The sequence below is a fragment of the Scylla paramamosain genome, unplaced genomic scaffold, assembly GCF_035594125.1.
Source record: "Scylla paramamosain isolate STU-SP2022 unplaced genomic scaffold, ASM3559412v1 Contig12, whole genome shotgun sequence".
Lineage (NCBI taxonomy): Eukaryota > Metazoa > Arthropoda > Malacostraca > Decapoda > Portunidae > Scylla > Scylla paramamosain.
In genome coordinates, this window is record NW_026973677.1 from 160,435 (window position 1) to 180,000 (window position 19,566).

The 19,566-nt window shown below is 42.6% G+C and overlaps 2 protein-coding genes across 5 annotated transcripts in view; both read left to right on the forward strand.

Moving 5' to 3' along the window:
• The window catches only part of LOC135097111 (uncharacterized), a 2,483-nt gene extending 751 nt beyond the window's left edge, over nt 1-1,732 (forward strand). Inside the window, exons 3-5 of the mRNA XM_063998869.1 lie at nt 440-586; nt 853-1,110; nt 1,724-1,732. Of these exons, the coding sequence (XP_063854939.1) occupies nt 440-586; nt 853-1,110; nt 1,724-1,732 (414 nt within the window). The remainder of the gene's footprint in view (nt 1-439; nt 587-852; nt 1,111-1,723) is intronic.
• Nucleotides 953-19,566, forward strand: part of LOC135097132 (uncharacterized) — a 19,317-nt gene continuing 703 nt past the window's right edge. Inside the window, exons 1-10 of one of the 4 annotated variants that reach the window (XM_063998891.1) lie at nt 954-1,110; nt 5,081-5,319; nt 7,238-7,310; nt 10,677-10,790; nt 11,428-11,534; nt 12,999-13,116; nt 17,378-17,511; nt 17,716-17,910; nt 18,383-18,492; nt 19,403-19,566. The exon at nt 19,403-19,566 is cut by the window's right edge and continues 703 nt beyond it. In XM_063998891.1, coding sequence (XP_063854961.1) covers nt 5,196-5,319; nt 7,238-7,310; nt 10,677-10,790; nt 11,428-11,534; nt 12,999-13,116; nt 17,378-17,511; nt 17,716-17,910; nt 18,383-18,492; nt 19,403-19,566 — 1,139 coding nt within the window. In that variant the 5' untranslated portion in view covers nt 954-1,110; nt 5,081-5,195. Of the gene's footprint in view, nt 1,111-5,080; nt 5,320-7,237; nt 7,311-10,676; nt 10,791-11,427; nt 11,535-12,998; nt 13,117-17,377; nt 17,512-17,715; nt 17,911-18,382; nt 18,493-19,402 lie in introns of all 4 variants that reach the window. The other 3 variants (XM_063998892.1, XM_063998894.1, XM_063998893.1) reach the window with 3 other exon arrangements.

The following is a 19,566-nucleotide window of genomic DNA, read 5'->3' on the forward strand; positions in this document are numbered from 1 at the left end:
ACTAATTGGAGATCTAATGGAATTTATCTGAGTTTTCAAGGTAATTTTTATGACACTTATGATAGGGAATGATCTCACCATGAAAGGGCAGGATTAAACCAGTTTATGCTGTGAGGCTTTGCTGTGGAAGTATGTGGACAGCTGTGGTGTGCCTAAGCTCTTGGGATGTAGCAGGGTGGTCCACAAGACTGTCCCATTACGCTAGGAGCCAACGGAGCTAAGAGTGTGAGTGATGTGTGCAGGAGTGTGTGGTGCTTTGTGTGGGCCATCCTGTGTGAGATTGCCAGCCTGGTATATAGATAGATAGATAGTGGTAGTTTAACAAGGACTGTGCCAAATGAATGGGAAAGTTGCCTATGAGATTCTTACTATTCATTATATCTGAAAATAATTACTAAAGAGAACAAAATGTTTAAGAATACAACTTAAATTTACTTAGGCTGAAGTGGCCAGCGCTCACACTACAAGCCTGAATGGCGAGGAGGAGGAGGGAGCAATTGGTGGGGAGGTGATTCCCTACAAGAAGCTGGTGCAGAGTCTGGAGAAGGCCGTCAATAGATTCCAGGATGGATCATGTAGCAACTGTGCCTCTCTCTCTTGGTAAAGTGAATCTCTGCTCTCTGTTCCTTTGTGATCTTATGTTGTCTCTTCCTCCAATGCTTCCTCTTAAGGCAAACACTACTCTGTCTCTTTACTGCCTTGAGTCATCTCTCACTCCTGTAACTCCTTTTGGTAAAATAACACTGTTCTCTGCCCCTTTACTGCCTTGAATCATGTCCTCCTGCACTTTGTCATCAGCTGAACCATTAACAGAGGTAGTGTGTTCCTCCAATACCCACCTCTCTTCCTCAGGTGAGTGACCCCATCGAGCCACCACCCAAGGAAGCCCTTCCAAAGGCCACAGAGGAGGAAGGCAGTGTTGTCATTCTGGATGCCAAGCTGTTCTACAAGCAGCAGGAGAAGGAGGTGGCAGAGAAGATCAAGGAGAGCCTGGCAGTGACTGAGTATGCCAAGCCATCCAGTGCATTGGTGCTGAGTGGTATGTCCAGCAGTGTGGTGCAGTACACAGTGTTTGAAATGCAGCTGTCCTTTACTGTGCTGGATACAGAGGTGTGTGTGTAGTTGTAGTATACAGGGACTAAGCTACACACCTCTGGTTCTGTCTCCTTTATTCATCCATCAGTTTATGTACATTTCTTGCCTCTCTCACCTTTGTTTTTCTACTTGTGATAAACAGGGGCTGGGCTACATTCCTTATCCCATCTCTGTATTCATTCAGTCCTTGTGTGTGTGTGTGTGTGTGTGTGTGTGTGTGTGTGTGTTTACCTAGTTGTATTTACCTAGTTGTGAAATACAGGACAAGAGCCACACTAAGCTCGTGCCGTCCCGTCTCCATATCGACTTTTATCTAGATTTTCTTTAAATTTATGAATTGTCTTTGCACATACAGTCTCATCCTTAAGTTCATTCCACACTAATACTTCTGTGTGGGAAGCTATGTTTCTTGATGTCTCTTCTGCAAACACTCCTATTCAGTCTCCTTCCATGTCCTCTTGTGTCTCTAGTATCTGGTATCAAGAGGTCTTCTCTGTCCGACTTTTCCATCCTTTCCAGTATTCTATATATATAGCTATCAAATCACCTCTTTCCCTCTTTTTTTCTAGTGTAGTCAGGCCCAACCTCTTCAACCTTTCCTCATAACTATACTCTCTTAAACTTGCAGGGATTTTAGCTGCAGCTCTGGATTCTTTCTAACTTTCTTGTATCCTTTTTCAAACTTCAACCACACTGATGCTGTGTACTCCAATCTCGGACGTATCATCGTTGTTATCAGTTTTTTATCATATCTTCATCAATATAGGAGAATGCTATCTTGATGTTTTTCAGCAGTTTATATGTTTCTCCTATAATTTTTGTTTATGTGCTTCCCAAATGATAAATTATCAGTAATAATTACTCCTAGGTCTTTTTCTTCTGATCTTATAGAGATTTCCTCATTCCCTAAGTAATAGTTGCCAACTGGTCTTTTCACACTTTTTCCAAACCTCATCACACTACATTTTTTAGCATTAAACTCCATGTTCCACCTCATTAACCCTTCATTAATCTTAATTAAGTCCTGATTTAAAGCATTGCAATCCTCTTCATTTGTTACTTTCCTCATAATCTTAGCATCATGAGTGAAAATGTTCATGTAACTTTCTACACCTTCTGTCACATCGTTTACATAAACTGTGAACAAAATAGCCACTCGTTACTGTTCTCCAGTTCGACCTGCTGCCTTTAATTACTGTCCTCATTTCTCTGTTTGTCAAAAAGTCAGTCATCCACTTTAACAGTGATCCACTGAGTCCTCCAGTTTTTTCCAATTTCCATATTAGTCTTCTGTGTGGAACTTTATGGAATGCTTTTCTCAGATCTAAGTATATGCAGTCGGCCCATCCAACTCTCTCTGGCACTATATCTAATACTCTTGAGTAGAAACTTATCAAATTTGTAACACAAGATCTTCCTTTTCTGAAACCAAACTGTTTCTCTGTTATCACCTTGTTGTCTTCTAGGTATTTCACCCATCTGTTCTTGATAATCTTTTCACAAATCTTCGCCATCACATTTGTGAGCGATACTGGTCTATAATTTAATGGATCTTCTTTACTTCCAGTCTTGTGGATTGGGGTAATATCTGCCCATTTCCAATCTATGGGTACTCTACCTTTTACCAGGGTGGTGCTAATTATATTGTGCAACGCTGAGACTAATTGTGAGCTACACTCTTTTAAAATCCAACTGGAGACACCATCAGGACCCATTGCTTTCCTTACATCCAGGTCTTCCAACATATTCTTTACTTCATCTACTGATGGTTTAATCTCCTTTAGGTCGGTCCCTTTTTCTAATGCTGTCCTCTCATCTCTGAAATCATTTTCCTTACTAGACACAGAGTGGAAGTATCTGTTAAACACTTCAGCTACCTCTTCTGGGTTATCCACTGTCTCTTCTCCAGCTTCTACTGTCCTTATTTCATCTTTACTCTTTAATTTTCCATTAATGAATTTATAAAATAATTTTGGTTGGTCTTTACATTTCTCCACAACATTCTTTTCAAAATTTTTCTGCTCATCTCTGCGAGTTTTAAGAAATTTGTTCCTCTTCCTTATATAATTGTTCCACAGGTCCAGTCTCCTGTTTTTCTTCCACTTGTTCCATGCTTTTTCTCTCTCCAATCTAGCTGTTGCACATCTGTTGTACCCATTTCTCTACTCCCTCATTATAAATGTCCAGGAAAGCTGTCCACTTTTCCTCTATGTCCTCCTTTTGAATAACCATGTTCCAATTCACTTCACTGAAATACTTCCTAAGTTGTCCAAAGTTAGTCTTGCTGTAGTTTAGCCATTCTCTTCTGTGGTCCTCTTTTCTTATACTGAGGTTATTATCCATAGCTGTGAACTGAATCAGCACATGATCACTTTTTCCTATTGGGTTTATGTATTTAAGGTCTTCTACTATTTCTTGTTTCATGGTGGAAATTAGATCGAGCCTTGAAGGTGCTTCATTTCATCTAAATCTTGTGTCATCTGTAACCCATTGTGTCTAGAAATTTTCAGTAGCCAGGTCTAGTAGCTTGTTCCCCCATGATGGCTCACTGCCTTCCATGGTCCAATTCTCCCAAGATATCTCTTTACAGTTAAAGTCCCCCATCAGGAGTATATCATCATTTTCCTCAAATAACTCTGCCAAACGTGTCCTTGTGTCCTCAAGCATTTTGTTATATTCATCCTCTCTCCAAGAGTTGGAATAGGGGGGAACATAAGTCACCACAATGTTACAGTATCTTACAATATTCTGTCTTAAGTTTATTTTCAATACTTCTGCCTCCTCCACCCCATATGTGACAGATTCCACTAATAAATCCTTCCTAATTAGAAGCATCACACCTCCTCCCTGTTTATTTTTTCTATTTCTCATCCAGAGATTGTATTTTCCTTCACCAATATTTGATATATCCCTTCACTTGCCAATTTAATTTCAACAATTCCCATGATGTCCAGTTTCTCCTCTTTTAATTTCTTCGATCTCTCCAGTTAGCTCTTTTTCTTCTTGTAATGTTCCCACTAATTTTTCCACACATGTCTTTTCCTTCTTTTCTCTTTCAGTCCACTGAGGTGTATACTCTTCCTTCAGACCGAATACCACGACAGTTTTTTTCTTATCCTCAGTTTCTCTCACCAAGTTTTCTTTGTTTTATAACTTGAACAACTTTTTCTGTTAGCTTTTTGTTGTTTGCCTTTGTTTGTTCCTCCACAATTTCCCTAAAATCAGTCTTTTCTTTCTCTTGTTCTTTCTTCCAATTTTCCTGTTTTACGTTTAACTCTTCCACTTTGCCTTCATATTCCATTGCTTTCTTTTCATATAACGTTTGTTTTTTATGTAGATCGTCATATGCACCTCTCCACACCCCCTTCTCGGTGATCAAAGTTTCAACCATCTTCTCCATCTTGTCAAATCTATCCTTCATTTCCTTCATTTCAGTTTCCAGTGTGATAATTCTCCTTCTCATCATTGCTTTCCTGACCCTTCAGTCCTCTTCCCCAAATCCCGAGGTCTCTCTGTCTAGCCTTCGAGACGGTCCCCATTGGCATAAACAACACAGTGGGGACCGAAGTAGACCCCTCTTCATCGCTCATTATAACAATTTAACTGCTTTGGAGACGGAACAGCAACGAGTAGAACCAGTGTGAACTCTCATACTCTGTATTTCCACTAGGGCAACTCTCAGTGACGTAGATAGCTGGATTTTTAGTGTGTGTGTGTGTGTGTGTGTGTGTGTGTGTGTGTGTGTGTGTGTGTGTGTGTTTAGTAAACTTTCAGGCCTTTTTGGTTCCCATGAAAGGACTCAAAGATACACCAATAATTATTCTCTCTCTCTCTCTCTCTCTCTCTCTCTCTCTCTCTCTCTCTCTCTCTCTCTCTCTCTCTCTCTCTCTCTCTCTCTCTCTCTCTCTCTCTCTCTCTCTCTCTCTCTCTCTCTCTCTCTCTCTCTCTCTCTCTCTCTCTTCTCTTCTCTTCTCTTCTCTTGCAGGGTGCACCCACCAGTGACCTGGGCCACAAGAGTGATCCCTGGCAGGTCACGGCAAGTCTCTTGGGAGGTCCGCCAGGTGCCATCCTCATGGGCACCACAACAGTTCCCAACAGGAATGGCACTGCCATCTTCACCAACCTGTCTGTCAGCAAGCCCGGGGAAGGCTACAACCTCACTTTCACCATCACCTACCCCAGCTATGCTCCAGCCCTCACCACCACCCTGGAGGAGACCTTCAGGTAGGTGCAGGTCTTTATTTATGTAAGAGGGGGACTGGTCAAGGGCAACAAAAAGTTTAAAAAAGCCCAATGAGAGTGCCAGTCCCTAAAGAGAGGTCAAAAAGAACCATCCAAAGCTGGAGCACAAGTGTCTGGTGTAAGAACAGAAGAATAAGAAAATAAGTGATGCTGTAAGAAGCCATCAGGCCTACACATGGCAGTCCCTGTACAAAGCATGCTTACCTATTTCCACCTATCAGCCTCATTCATAAATTTGTGTAATCTTCTTTTAAAGGTCACTAAATAATCACCTTCATTACTGAGTCCATTCCATTCATCCACCACTCTATTTAAAAACCAATTCCTTCCTATCTGTTTTAAATTTAACTTAATCAGGATACATTAATGGTGTCTCTAGGGATTAGACCTTGACAGGATATTGAGGGAAATGCAAGTCTGACATACCAAAGAGGAGAGAAAAGGATCTCAGTATTTACCAAGATACAATTACTATTGGAGTTACATAAGTGATGTAATAGTTGGTCTTCTTTTGGCCTCCCCTCAGCTTGACAAAGATGAGTGCAGCAATGGTCCTGCAGCAGCCCAGCATAGTGCAGGCCGGACAACCCACCACCATCACTGTTCACTTTGTTGACAAGGACTCTGGCTTGGTGCTTAATGGCCTGGCTTTCAAGGTGAGGAGACAGACAGGCATGATTGACTTAAATGTTGTATATAAAGAGTAATAAAATAATATAATCTTTGTTAACATGATGTGAGGAAGTGAGGAGACAGACAGGAATTATTTTTTTTTCTTTTTTTTTATAGAGTAATAAAACAATATAATTTCTGTTATTGTTCAGTTTGTTGACAAAGATTCTGGATTGTAGTTTGATGGCAAGTCATTGAAGGTGAGGAGATGACAAAATCAAGTTAAATTTTTTGGGATAGCGTAATAAAACAATATTAATTCTGTTATCAAGAGGCATTCAGTTTGTTGACAAGGACTCTGGCCCAGTGCTTGGATGGCAAGACTTTAAAGGTGGGGTAGACAGGAATAATCGAGTCAAGTTTACTTTTTGCATACATGCATGAAGTAATAAAGCAATATTATTTCTATTATCATGATACATTCATTCAGCTTGTTTACAAAAATTCTGGCTTAATGTTTGATGGTGAAGCTTTCAAGGTGAGGAGATGGACAGAAATTACTAAGTTAATTAAGGGACTGTAATTAACTTTTTTGAATGAAAATGTGTGCAAAAGGCAACATTGGTCTGTGCACACAGAAATCATCCAGCACTTTGGCAACAATCTGCCAAAGTTTGAGCTGTGTGTCTGAGACATAGCTTGTTTACACTCAGGCTTTAGATTACACCTTGTGGTACTCCTTATGTTTTGCTGTTTTTCATATACTGTATCTGTTTTTTTGTGTGTGCATGATTTTTGGAGACTTTTTTTCAAATGTGTGGCATGTTATCCCTAAGTGGTGGGAGGGGAGGGAGTGGGACAGTAATTACTGGATAATGAGTCAGTACTCAGTTGGCCTAAGGTGAGGCCAGGGCATGTATGTACTGCCACGCTGGTGCCAGACCATCCACATGACTCATAAAATTTATGAGAGGAATTGTGTTACTATCTTCTGTGAAGACCATAACCATAGCAGAGTCTTGTAAATACAGTCACTAGGGTGTTGTAGGGAGGTCCACAACACTGTTCCTTCCCACCAGAGACCAGTGGGCCTAAGAGTGTGAGTGATGTGTGTGTGAGTGAGTGGTGCTTTGTCTGGGATTGGTGGCCTGGTGTATAGATGAGTAGACAGATGAAGGGAGTAGAATTATACCTTCTCTGTTATCCTTCCATAAGAAAGCACAGAAGTTGAGAGGAATTGCATCTGTACTGTATTTTCTTTCCTGAGCCTCTTCTCTCTCCTCCTCAGGCCAGACATTTGTGGGCAAACTGCTGGCAAAGACTGCTGAGGGACACTTTGAGGTTATCCAGAGGTATGCCAAGTAAGAAACAGAAGAGAATGTTACAAGGAGGAGGCAGCAGGCACCTGCCAAAATGATAATTACTCCCAGTGAGGTCTAAAGCACTGGATGATAGGGTGCTGTGAACTTATCATTAAACGCAGCTGTGACCTCACTGAATGTTTCCCTTTGTGTCTCACAAGAAAAGGGGACAGTCACAGCCTGCTCTCTAAAGACAACTCTCTTCCTTCACACAAAACTACAAGCATCTAATTACACATACACCCTTCACTCAATTATCATGGAGACTCCTACACCAGCCTCATAGAGTCACCATTGGGGGAGGGGACAACAAATGTCCCCAGGTCAGACTGCTCTTCTGGTATCAACCCTAAGTGTCTTGACACCGCTCAACTTTTTCTTCATTAACTCCTGCAACATTTGCAGTCTTGGATCTAATTTTCAGTCTGTAAAAACACCATCTCTCCTCTACTAAACCTCATTTTCTTTTCCTCACTGAAACACAGGTGTCTAAGGCAACTGACATTAGCCCCATTTTTGTTCTCTCCTACTTTCTCTATCCTCATTTTCAATCCAAAGCTGGATGTTGCATTTATGTGCACAACAACTTAACCTGCTCTCTTGCCCACGCTCTTGAATCTTCCGAGTTTTCCACCATCTGGCTACGATTACAGTCACTCTCAAACTAAATGTATCTGTGCTGTATACCTCTCACCTAACTCCTCTGACTTTAAAAAATTCTTTGACTTCTTAACTTCCAAAGTGGAGCACATTCTGACCCTCTTCCCTTTTGCAGAGGTCTCCATTCTTGGAGACTTCAATGTTCACCATCAGCTTTGGCTTTCCTGTCCCTTCACTGACCATCCTGATGAACTAGCCTTCAACTTTGCTATCCTCCACAACCTAGAGCAATTGGTGCAACACCCTACTTGTATTCCTGACCATCTTGGAGATATGCCCAACATTATTAACCTTTTCATAACCTCTAATCCTTCTGCTTATGCTGTCACCCTCTCTTCTCTGTTGGGCTCATCCAGTCACAATCTCATATCTTTATCTTGTCCTATCACTCCAATCCTTCCTCAGCATCCCCATAAGCAGAAGTGCCTCTAGGATTTTGCCTCTGCTAGCTGCAGGGACCCAAGGAGGTATTTTGCTGATTTTCCTTGGAATGACTACTGCTTCCATGTCAGAGACCTGTCTGTGTTCAGAGTACATAACAGAGGTAGTAGAGTCTGACATGGAGGTGTACATTCCTCACTCTTTATCTTCCAAATCTTGGTTTAACACAGCTTGTTCTCATGCTATACATGATAGAGAGGTGGCCTACAAAAGGTACTTAAGCCTTCCATCACCAGAATATCATAGGCTTTATATTTTTGCCTGGAACCATGCCAAGTCTGTTCTCCAACTAGCCAAAAACTCCTTCATTAACGGAAAGTGTCAAAATCTTTCAAGATCTAACTCCCCTTGTAACTTCTGGCACCAAGCCAAAAACATCTCCAATAACTTTGCTTCTCCTTCTTTTCCTCCTTTATATCAACCGGATGGTACCACTGCTATCACATCTATCTCTAAACCTGAACTCTTTGCTCAAACCTTTGCTAAAAACTCTACCTTGGACAATTCAGGGCTTGTTCCTCCCTCGCCTCCACCCTCTGACTACTTCATGCTACCTATTAAAATTCTTCACAGTCATGTTTTCATGCCCTCCCTGGCCTAAACCCTCGGAAGGCTTATGGACCTGATGGGGTTCCTCATATTGTTCTCCAAAATTGTGCCTCTGTGCTTGCACCTTGCCTAGTCAAACTCTTTCAACTCTGTCAGCATCTACCATTCCTTCTTGCTGGAAGTTTGCCTACATTCAGCCTGTTCCTAAAAAGGGTGACTTCAAATCCCTCAAACTGCCATCCTATTGTTTTAATTTCCTGCCTATCTAAAGTTTTTTAATCACTCATCAACAGGAAGATTCTGAAACATCTTTCACTTCACAACCTTCTATCTGATCGCCAGTATGGGTTTCATCAAGGCCACTCTACTGGTGATCTTTTGGCTTTCCTTACTGAGTCTTAGTCATCCTCTTATAAAGATTTGGGTGAGACTTTTGCTGTTGCTTTGGACATATTAAAAGTTTTTGATAGAGTTTGGCACAAAGCTTTGATTTCCAAACTACTCTTCTGCACCTTCTATCCTTTTCTCTGTAACTTCATCTTAAGTTTCCATTCTGACCGTTCTATTGCTGCTGTGGTAGATGATCACTATTCTTCCTTTAAATCTATTAACTGTGGTGTTCCTCAGGGTTCTGTCCTATCACCCACTCTCTTCTTATTATTCTCCAGTGACCTAAACCAAACTTCTTGTCTTATCCACTCCTACACTGATAATACCACCCTGCACTTTTCTACGTCTTTTGTAGAAGTCCAACCCTTCAGGAAGTAAAGAGTTCATGCAGGGAAGCCACAGAAGACCTGACTTTTGATCTCTCTAAAATTTCTGATTGGGGCAGAGCAAACTTAGAATTATTCAATGCCTCAAAAACTCAATTCCTCCACCTATTAACTTGACACAACCTTCCAGATAACTATCCCATCTTCAGTGACACTTAACTGTCCCCCTTTCTACACTGAACATCCTTGGTCTGTCCTTTTCTTATAATCTAAACTGGAAACTTCACATCACATCCCTAGCTAAAACAGCTCTTATGAAATTAGATGTTCTGAGACATCTTCACCAGTTTTTCTCATCCCCCCCGCCAACTGCTAACTCTGTACAGGGGCCTTATCTGTCCATGTATGCTTCACATGTCTGGGGGGGTTCCACTTGTACTGCTCATCTAGACATTATGGAATCAAAAGCTTTTGTCTCATCAGCTCCTCTCCTCTAACTGACTGTCTTCAGCTGGTTTCTCATCACTGCAATGTTGCATCTCTTGTTATCATCTACCGCTGTTTTCATGCTAACTGCTCTTCTAATCTTGCTAACAGCATGCCTCCCCTCCTCTGACGGCCTCGCTGCACAAGACTTTCTTCTTTCTTTCACCCCCTATTATGTTCACCTCTCTAATGCAAGAGTTAACCAGTATTCTCAATCATTCATTCCTTTCTCTGGTAAACTCTGGAACTCCCTGCCTGCTTCTGTCTTTCCACCTTCCTATGACTTGAATTCCTTCAAGAGGGAGGTTTCAAGACACTTATCCTTCAATTTTTGACTGCTGCTTTGGACCCTTTTATGGGACTGGCATCTCAGTGGGTCTTTTTATTTTTTGGTGGGGGGAGGGGAGGGTTGTTGCCCTTGGCCAGTGTCCCTCCTAATTGAAAAAATAAATAAATAAAAATATCACCACCCATATCTTCCCAACACAAATACTGACAACAGCCCCTGTGTCAGGCTGTATGTACCAGATGAGGCCGTGTCAATGCTCACCTTTGAGAACGTCATATTTGAGGCGCCAGACGTGAGACAGCAACTCATAGCCAAGGTTGCTGTCGTCTCCGCTAGCTGGTACGTGGAGTCCTCTCGAGTATTGGTGTCAGTCTGGTAAACTCGGGAGCTCCCTGCCTGTGTCTGTACTTCCTTATACAAGACACTTCTTAAATTTAGGGTAATTCTTTTGGCTCTGTCTTCTAGAGACTGGTACCTCAGTGGGCCCTTTTATATTTATTTATTTGTTTATTTTATTTCATTTTATTTTATTTCATTTCATTTCTTTTTTTTTATTTTTTCCTCTCTCTCTCTCTCTCTCTCTCTCTCTCTCTCTCTCTCTCTCTCTCTCTCTTCTCTCTCTCTCTCTCTCTCTCTCCTCTCTCTCTCTCTCTCTCTCTCTCTCTCTCTCTCTCTCTCTCTCTCTCTCTCTCTCCCCCCTTTTCGTTGGCCTTAGCCAGAGTTCCTCTTACATAAAGGAAAGTCTTGTATACTGATGTACATACTTATGGAAGTTAGGATAAAATGTATTGCATGTTGATGTACTGTTTAAAAGCCCAATACCTCACACTACAGACTATTAAAGATGCAGAATCCTTGCTGAACCATCACTGGAACCATGAAAACACCCCTGAAAACACCATAACAACTGAAAGTATTGGAGGTAAGAGAGAGCAAAACATTTGGGAGTGCAGTTTATTATCTGTCTCCCATACAGGACTGGTGGTGTATCCCTCACATCTGGTCATCAAGGAGTACCCCATGGTCAAGTCCTTGCACACCGATCCGTTCTGATGGAAGCAGTTGGAGGGTGTGGAGGATGTGGTGAGAATGACTGTCCTTATCGCCCATCCGTTATATCCTTCAGTATCTTTTCTTCACCTGCACTGTGTTTTTTCCTCTTGCATCCTTCAGTAATATTGTTTTCTTCATGCCTCCTGTGTTCTTTTTGCTTCTGTTTTATCCTTCATTATACCTTTCTGTTATATCCTTCAGTGATATCCTTTTTCTCCTCCTGCAGTGTATTCTTTTTCCCTCTTATCATATCATGTATCCTTCAATGATATCTTTTCTTCATCTTTGCTGTATTCTTTTTCCTCTACCTTATCCTTCATTATCCATTTCTTCACTCATCCTGTATTCCTCTTTCTTCTTTCTTTAATGCACACTTTCCTCCACACACACAATTTAAACCTTTCTATCATGCATAGTTACCCTCACCCCCTCCTTGCCCCACGCACACACACACACACACACACACACACACACACACACACACACACACACACACACACACACACACACACACACACACACACACACACACACACACACACACACACACACACACACACACACACACACCTCTAATGATGTTATGGTGATGTGACACAGTTGGAGGATGGAGTGCTGAGGATGTTGCTGCAGTCAGTAGACATGCTGGCTGCTGGCTGACGGAGTGTACTGTGGCCCTGTTGATTTCACTCTCAGCAATGACTCCAAGAAGACCATAGCAGAGTACCAGGTGTGTATTGTGAAGAGGTGAATTGAATGGCTGTATTTTTCATTCTTTCTTCTGTGGTAAAAGAATGTCAAAAAGCAAGCTCGTTCATCGCTTTCTTGTCTTCCTGTAGTCATTTTCATTGCTTTTATATTCTTTCCACTAATTCTCTCTTCCTCTACTTCCTACAGTCACTTTCTCTTTCTCTTTCTCTCTCTCTCTCTCTCTCTCTCTCTCTCTCTCTCTCTCTCTCTCTCTCTCTCTCTCTCTCTCTCTCTCTCTCTCTCTCTCTCTCTCTCTCTCTCTCTCTCTCTCTCTCTCTTCTCTTCTCTTGCAGGGTGCACCCACCAGTGACCTGGGCCACAAGAGTGATCCCTGGCAGGTCACGGCAAGTCTCTTGGGAGGTCCGCCAGGTGCCATCCTCATGGGCACCACAACAGTTCCCAACAGGAATGGCACTGCCATCTTCACCTTCATCTTCTTTTCCTTCATCCTTCTCTCTCTCTCTCTCTCTCTCTCTCTCTCTCTCTCTCTCTCTCTCTCTCTCTCTCTCTCTCTCTCTCTCTCTCTCTCTCTCTCTCTCTCTCTCTCTCTCTCTCTCTCTCTCTCTCTCTCTCTCTCTCTCTCTCTCTCTCTCTCTCTCTCTCTCTCTCTCTCTCTCTCTCTCTCTCTCTCTCTCTCTCTCTCTCTCTCTCTCTCTCTCTCTCTCTCTCTCTCTCTCTCTCTCTCTCTCTCTCTCTCTCTCTCTCTCTCTCTCTCTCTCTCTCTCTCTCTCTCTCTCTCTGCAGGATGGCCAAGGAAATCCATCTCAAATACCCAGAGATCCTCCATGCCGCTCACCCCTTCTTCCTCTCCCTCAAGTTTGTGGGTGCTGGTGGCTCTCTCCTGGATGGAGCAGTTTTCGTGGTGAGACACACAAGAAACCTTAACTCTCATGCCTTGGGTCTTATGGGAACTGTTTTCAAAGAGAAAGAGTCTGGTTTGTGGTAAGACACACTGGGAACCTTAACTTTTATCCCCATATTGTGAAATGCCTGAGGTGTTATGAGAACTGTTTTCAAAGAGGAGTCTGGTTTGTGGTAGGAAGTGCGGGGAACCTTAACTTTTATCCCCATATTGTGAAATGCCTGAGGTGTTAATGGAACTGTTTTAAAAGAGGAGTCTGGTTTTTATGATTGGTTGATTGATGATGCAGAATATTATTAACTATTTCCTGAATCATGAAAAAAATGTCCTTGAAAATCCCATCAGCTTTCATAAGGACTGTTTTCATGATAATGAGTCAGGTTCTCATAGGTGTTTCTTTCTTCTGGTGATGCAGAATACTTGTTAAACTATCACCAGAATCATGAAGTACCCTTGAAAATTCCAGTAAGTATTTCTAAAGGTCACTGAGATGGTTAGTCCAGTGACTGTGTGTTTTGTTTTCTTGTGTATATTTTGTCTCTCATTCCACGTAGTTCTCTTGTTTCTTCTCAGGATCAAAAGATATTGATTGAGATACTGGGGAGGGATGTGAGTGCATGCCCAAGGCGAGGCAAGAGAGAGAGAGAGAGAGAGAGAGAGAGAGAGAGAGAGAGAGAGAGAGAGAGAGAGAGAGAGAGAGAGAGAGAGAGAGAGAAAAAGTGTGTGTGCGTGTTTTATGCACACACAGTGTGCATAAAACACCTGCCAGTGGCAGTAGACACCTGCCAAAATGATAATTACTCCCAGTGAGGTCTAAAGCACTGTTCAGGGGGTGCTGTGAACTTATCATTAAACCCAGCTGTGACCTCACTGAACGTTTCCCTTTGTGTCTCACAACACAAGGGGGTAGTCACAGCCTGCCCTCTAAAGACAACTCTCTTCCTCCACACAAAACTACAAGCACCTAATAACACACACACCCTTCACTCAAAAATTTTAAAATCATGGCGACTCCTACACCAGCCTCGGAGTCCCCATCTGGGGAGGGGACCATAAATGTCCCCAGGTCGGACTGCCTTTCTGTCGACGACCCTAAGTGTCTTGACACCCCCCTCAACTTTTTCTTCATTAACTTCTGCAACATTCGCGGTCTAAGATCTAATTTTCAATCTGTAGAACACCACCTCTCCTCTTCTAAACCTCATCTTTTTTTCCTCACTGAAACTCAGGTGTCTGAGGCAACTGACAGTAGCCCCTTTTCTGTTCCCTCCTACTTTCTCTATCCTCATTTTCGATCCAAAGCTGGATGCTGCGTTTATGTGCGCAATGACTTAACCTGCTCTCGTGCCCACGCTCTTGAATCTTCCGAGTTTTCCACCATCTGGCTACGACTACAGAGTCATTCTCATACTAAATTTATCTGTGCTGTATACCTCTCTCCTAACTCCTCTGACTATAAGAAATTCTTTGACTACTTAACTTCCAAAGTGGAGCACATTCTGACCCTCTTCCCTTTTGCAGAGATCTCCATTCTTGGAGACTTCAATGTTCACCACCAGCTTTGGCTTTCCTCTCCCTTCACTGACCATCCTGGTGAACTAGCCTACAACTTTGCTATCCTCCATGACCTAGAGCAATTGGTGCATCACCCTACTCGTATTCCTGACCGTCTTGGAGATACGCCCAACATTCTTGACCTTTTCCTGACCTCTAATCCTTCTGCTTATGCTGTCACCCTTTCTTCTCCGTTGGGCTCCTCCGATCACAATCTCATATCTTTATCTTGTCCTATCACTCCAATCCCTCCTCAGGATCCCCCTAAGCGAAGGTGCCTCTGGCGTTTTGCCTCTGCTAGTTGGGGGGACCTGAGGAGGTATTTTGCTGATTTTCCTTGGAATGACTACTGCTTCCGTGTCAGAGACCCGTCTTTGTGTGCTGAGCGCATAACAGAGGTGATAGTGTCTGGCATGGAGGCGTACATTCCTCACTCTTTATCTCGTCCTAAACCTTCTAAACCTTGGTTTAACACAGCTTGTTCTCGTGCTATACATGATAGAGAGGTGGCCCACAAAAGGTACTTAAAGCCTTCCTTCACCAGAATCTCACGCACTTTATATTTCTGCCCGGAACCATGCCAAGTCTGTTCTCCAACTAGCCAAAAACTCCTTCATTAACAGAAAATGTCAAAACCTTGCAAGATCTAACTCCCCTCGTGGTTTCTGGCATCTAGCCAAAAATATCTCCAATAACTTTGCTTCTTCTTCTTTCCCTCCTCTACTTCAACCAGATGGCACCACTGCTATCACGTCTATTTCTAAAGCTGAACTCTTTGCTCAAACCTTTGCTAAAAACTCTACCTTGGACGATTCTGGGCTTGTTCCTCCCTCTCCTCCACCCTCTGACTACTTCATGCCACGTATTAAAATTCTTCGTAATGATGTTTTCCATGCCCTCGCTGGTCTAAACCCTCGGAAGGCTTATGGACCTGATGGGGTCCCTCCTATTGTTCTCCGAAACTGTGCCTCCGTGCTTGCACCTTGCCTAGTCAAACTCTTTCAGCTCTGTCTGTCAACATCTACCTTTCCTTCTTGCTGGAAGTTTGCCTACATTCAACCTGTTCCTAAAAAGGGTGACCGCTCTAATCCCTCAAACTACCGTTCTATTGCTTTAATTTCCTGCTTATCTAAAGTTTTTGAATCTATCCTCAACAGAAAGATTCTTAAACATCTATCACTTCACAACCTTCTATCTGATCGCCAGTATGGGTTCCGTCAAGGCCGCTCTACTGGTGATCTTCTGGCTTTCCTTACTGAGTCTTGGTCATCCTCTTTTAGAGATTTTGGTGAAACTTTTGCTGTTGCCTTGGACATATCAAAAGCCTTTGATAGAGTCTGGCACAAAGCTTTGATTTCCAAACTACCCTCCTACGGTTTCTATCCTTCTCTCTGTAACTTCATCTCAAGTTTCGTTTCTGACCGTTCTATTGCAGCTGTGGTAGACGGTCACTGTTCTTCTCCTAAATCTATTAACAGTGGTGTTCCTCAGGGTTCTGTCCTGTCACCCACTCTCTTCTTATTATTCATTAATGATCTTCTAAACCAAACTTCTTGTCCTATCCACTCCTATGCTGATGATACCACCCTGCACTTTTCCACGTCTTTTCATAGACGTCCAACCCTTCAGGAGGTAAACATATCACGCAGGGAAGCCACAGAACGCCTGATTTCTGATCTTTCTAAAATTTCTGATTGGGGCAGAGCAAACTTGGTATTGTTCAATGCCTCAAAAACTCAATTCCTCCATCTATCAACTCGACACAATCTTCCAGACAACTATCCCCTCTTCTTCAATGACACTCAACTGTCCCCCTCTTCTACACTGAACATCCTCGGTCTGTCCTTTACTTATAATCTGAACTGGAAACTTCACATCTCATCTCTAGCTAAAACAGCTTCTATGAAGTTAGGCGTTCTGAGACGTCTCCACCAGTTTTCTCACCCCCCAGCTGCTAACTCTGTACAAGGGCCTTATCCGTCCATGTATGGAGTATGCTTCACATGTCTGGGGGGTTCCACTCATAGTGCTCTTCTAGACAGGGTGGAATCAAAAGCTTTTCGTCTCATCAACTCCTCTCCTCTAACTGACTGTCTTCAGCCCCTCTCTCACCGCCGCAATGTTGCATATCTAGCTGTCTTCTACCGCTATTTTCATGCCAACTGCTCTTCTGATCTTGCTAACTGCATGCCTCCCCTCGTTCCGCGGCCTCGCTGCACAAGACTTTCTTCTTTCTCTCACCCCTATTCTGTCCACCTTTCTAATGCAAGAGTTAACCAGTATTCTCAATCATTCATCCCTTTCTCTGGTAAACTCTGGAACTCCTTGCCTTCTTCTGTATTTCCACCTTCCTATGACTTGAATTCCTTCAAGAGGGAGGTTTCAAGACACTTATCCACCAATTTTTGACCACTGCTTTGACCCTTTTATGGGACTGGCATTTCAGTGGGCATTTTTTTTTATTAGATTTTTGTTGCCCTTGGCCAGTATCCTTCCTACATAAAAAAAAAAAAGACAGAAAACATGTAATTTTTGTATCATTCCAACATTTTCCTCTTCTCAATTTTCCTGTTGCCCTTCCAGATATTCAGCTTTTCTTTGTTCCTTCAGTGAAAAATCTCCCTTTCCTTAACTCTGTTGTATCCCCTCAATATCCAGCCTTTGTTTGTCCCTGCAATAATGGATCTTTTCTGTGTATTTCCTCCAGGATCTATTTACCTGAGAACAACTTGTCAACAATTCCTGTGGATGTCGTCATCAGCAAGGTCAGTGTTAGATACCAACTTGCTGCTCAGGTGTCTGTTGTACCTGCTGGTTGGCATCTCCACTTTGTCTCTCCTGGTAAGCAAGTATGTATGTGTATGTGTATCTATTGATTTATTTCTGTGTGTATTGTGTCTGTCTATCTGTGTGAATGTGGAGAGTTTGGGGTGAATCTTGCTTGATACCTGATGTGGATGGATTGCTGTGTGCCTCTCAGTGCAGCAGCCTGTCAGTCCAGACGGCATTTGACAGCTGTTTCTCACTCCACATATTTACACAAAGGTGCTGACAGATTAGCAGCAGGAGTGGGAACTGCAGTGGCTGTAACTCATATGACTTCACTGGTACCAATCCAGACCACCTGGCTTCCCCAGGGACAGGCTTGTGTCACCCTGACCTTACCTCTACCTATACATCTACCACTGCACTACATTTGGAATCTGGTTGAGTACATGTACTCAGACCCAAGCCTGATGTGTAAGTGTGTGTGTGTGTGTGTGTGTGTGTGTGTGTGTGTGTGTGTGTGTGTGTGTGTGTGTGTGTGTGTGTGTGTCTTTGTCTATCTCTGTTGAAATCAAGTCATTGTTGTGTCTTGGAGGGAATAAGTGTGTGTATGTGACTATCTATCTATTTATCTATCTATTTGTGTTTAAATAAAGTTGTTGGTAGCATCTGAGGGAATGAGAGGAGTGTGAGCTCAGTATGATGTGCAAGGAGTTTATGGATGTTTTAACATTTTGTAATAAAAGTATTTATTAGTGTGCATATCTTTTTTTGCACGCAAGATTTTAATACTTTATCATTTTGTCTGCATCTAACATACAGTCTCTCTCTCTCTCTCTCTCTCTCTCTCTCTCTCTCTCTCTCTCTCTCTCTCTCTCTCTCTCTCTCTCTCTCTCTCTCTCTCTCTCTCTCTCTCTCTCTCTCTCTTCACCAATTCTCCTTACAGGCTTGGTGGTGTATCCTGAAAATTTGGAGATCCAGGAGAACTCTGTCACCAAGAACGTGCAAATGAATGTCATTGGGTGGCTGATGGCAGCTCCTCAAGTGAACCCAGAGGTGAGGGAGGCTGTCACTGGGTCTTGGAGGGAGCAGGGAAGCGGGGGTTAGAGTGAAGATGTTTAGAAAAGAGGGATGCAGCACTGTGGTTGTGAAGAGTAGCCATCATTTTCATTTTAAGGGTGTTTTTAAGCTATTTGGCTTGTAGTGCCACTGAGACTATCCCTTTCCACTGGGGACTCAAAATAAGAATAAAGACAGACTTCGTATTCTGAGTGTTAATGAAAGTAAGAATAATAATCAGAAATAGCAACCATTATCACTATCCTGTTTCTTCATGTCAAGCTTGATAAAGTTAGATTTAAAAAAGAAATAGGAAGGAACTGGTTTTCAGATGGAGTGATAGATGAATGAAATAGACTCGGTAGTTAGGTTAGTGCTGAGTCATTAGGGAGCTTTAAAAGATTAGACAAATTTATGCATGAGGATGATAGTGAAAATAGGTAAGCACATTTCATGCAGGGATTGCCATGTGTAAACCAGATGGCTTCTTGCAGTTTCCCTTGTGTTCTTACAATTATTATGCCACTGATATGATGCCACAACACAATGGTAATGGTGGTGATGGTGTGTTCCCGAGTGATGCAGGTGATAATGGGGCTTGACATGAGTGTCAAGGGCATGTAGTGTCCTGTCACCTTTGCTCCTGTGACCTCTGGCTCTTCTAAAAAGGGAGTTGCATCCTTCACGGTATTTTTATGTCTGATGGTGTGTAGTGGTAAGGATTATCCAAGATTGGAGAAGTGTCTTGGGACCTTCCTCATGAAAAAATTTGTCATAGGGAAAAGAAAATACAGAAGCAGGCAGGGAGTTCCAGAGTTTACTGGTGAAAAGGATGAAAAATTAATAATGGTGAACTCTTGTATTGGAGAGGTGGACCACCACCATCACCACTACTTATTCTCCACAGATCACTGGGCTAAAGTACAGCAAGATGAGTGCCTTGGAGAAGCTGTGCCTTGAGTTGAAGGCTGCAGTCACCATCAGAAAAGAGCAAAGCTGCAACAAGTCATCCAAGTACTTTGTCAAGAAGGTTTATGTTGAAGGCAACCTCCTGCACTGCTCTCAGGAGAA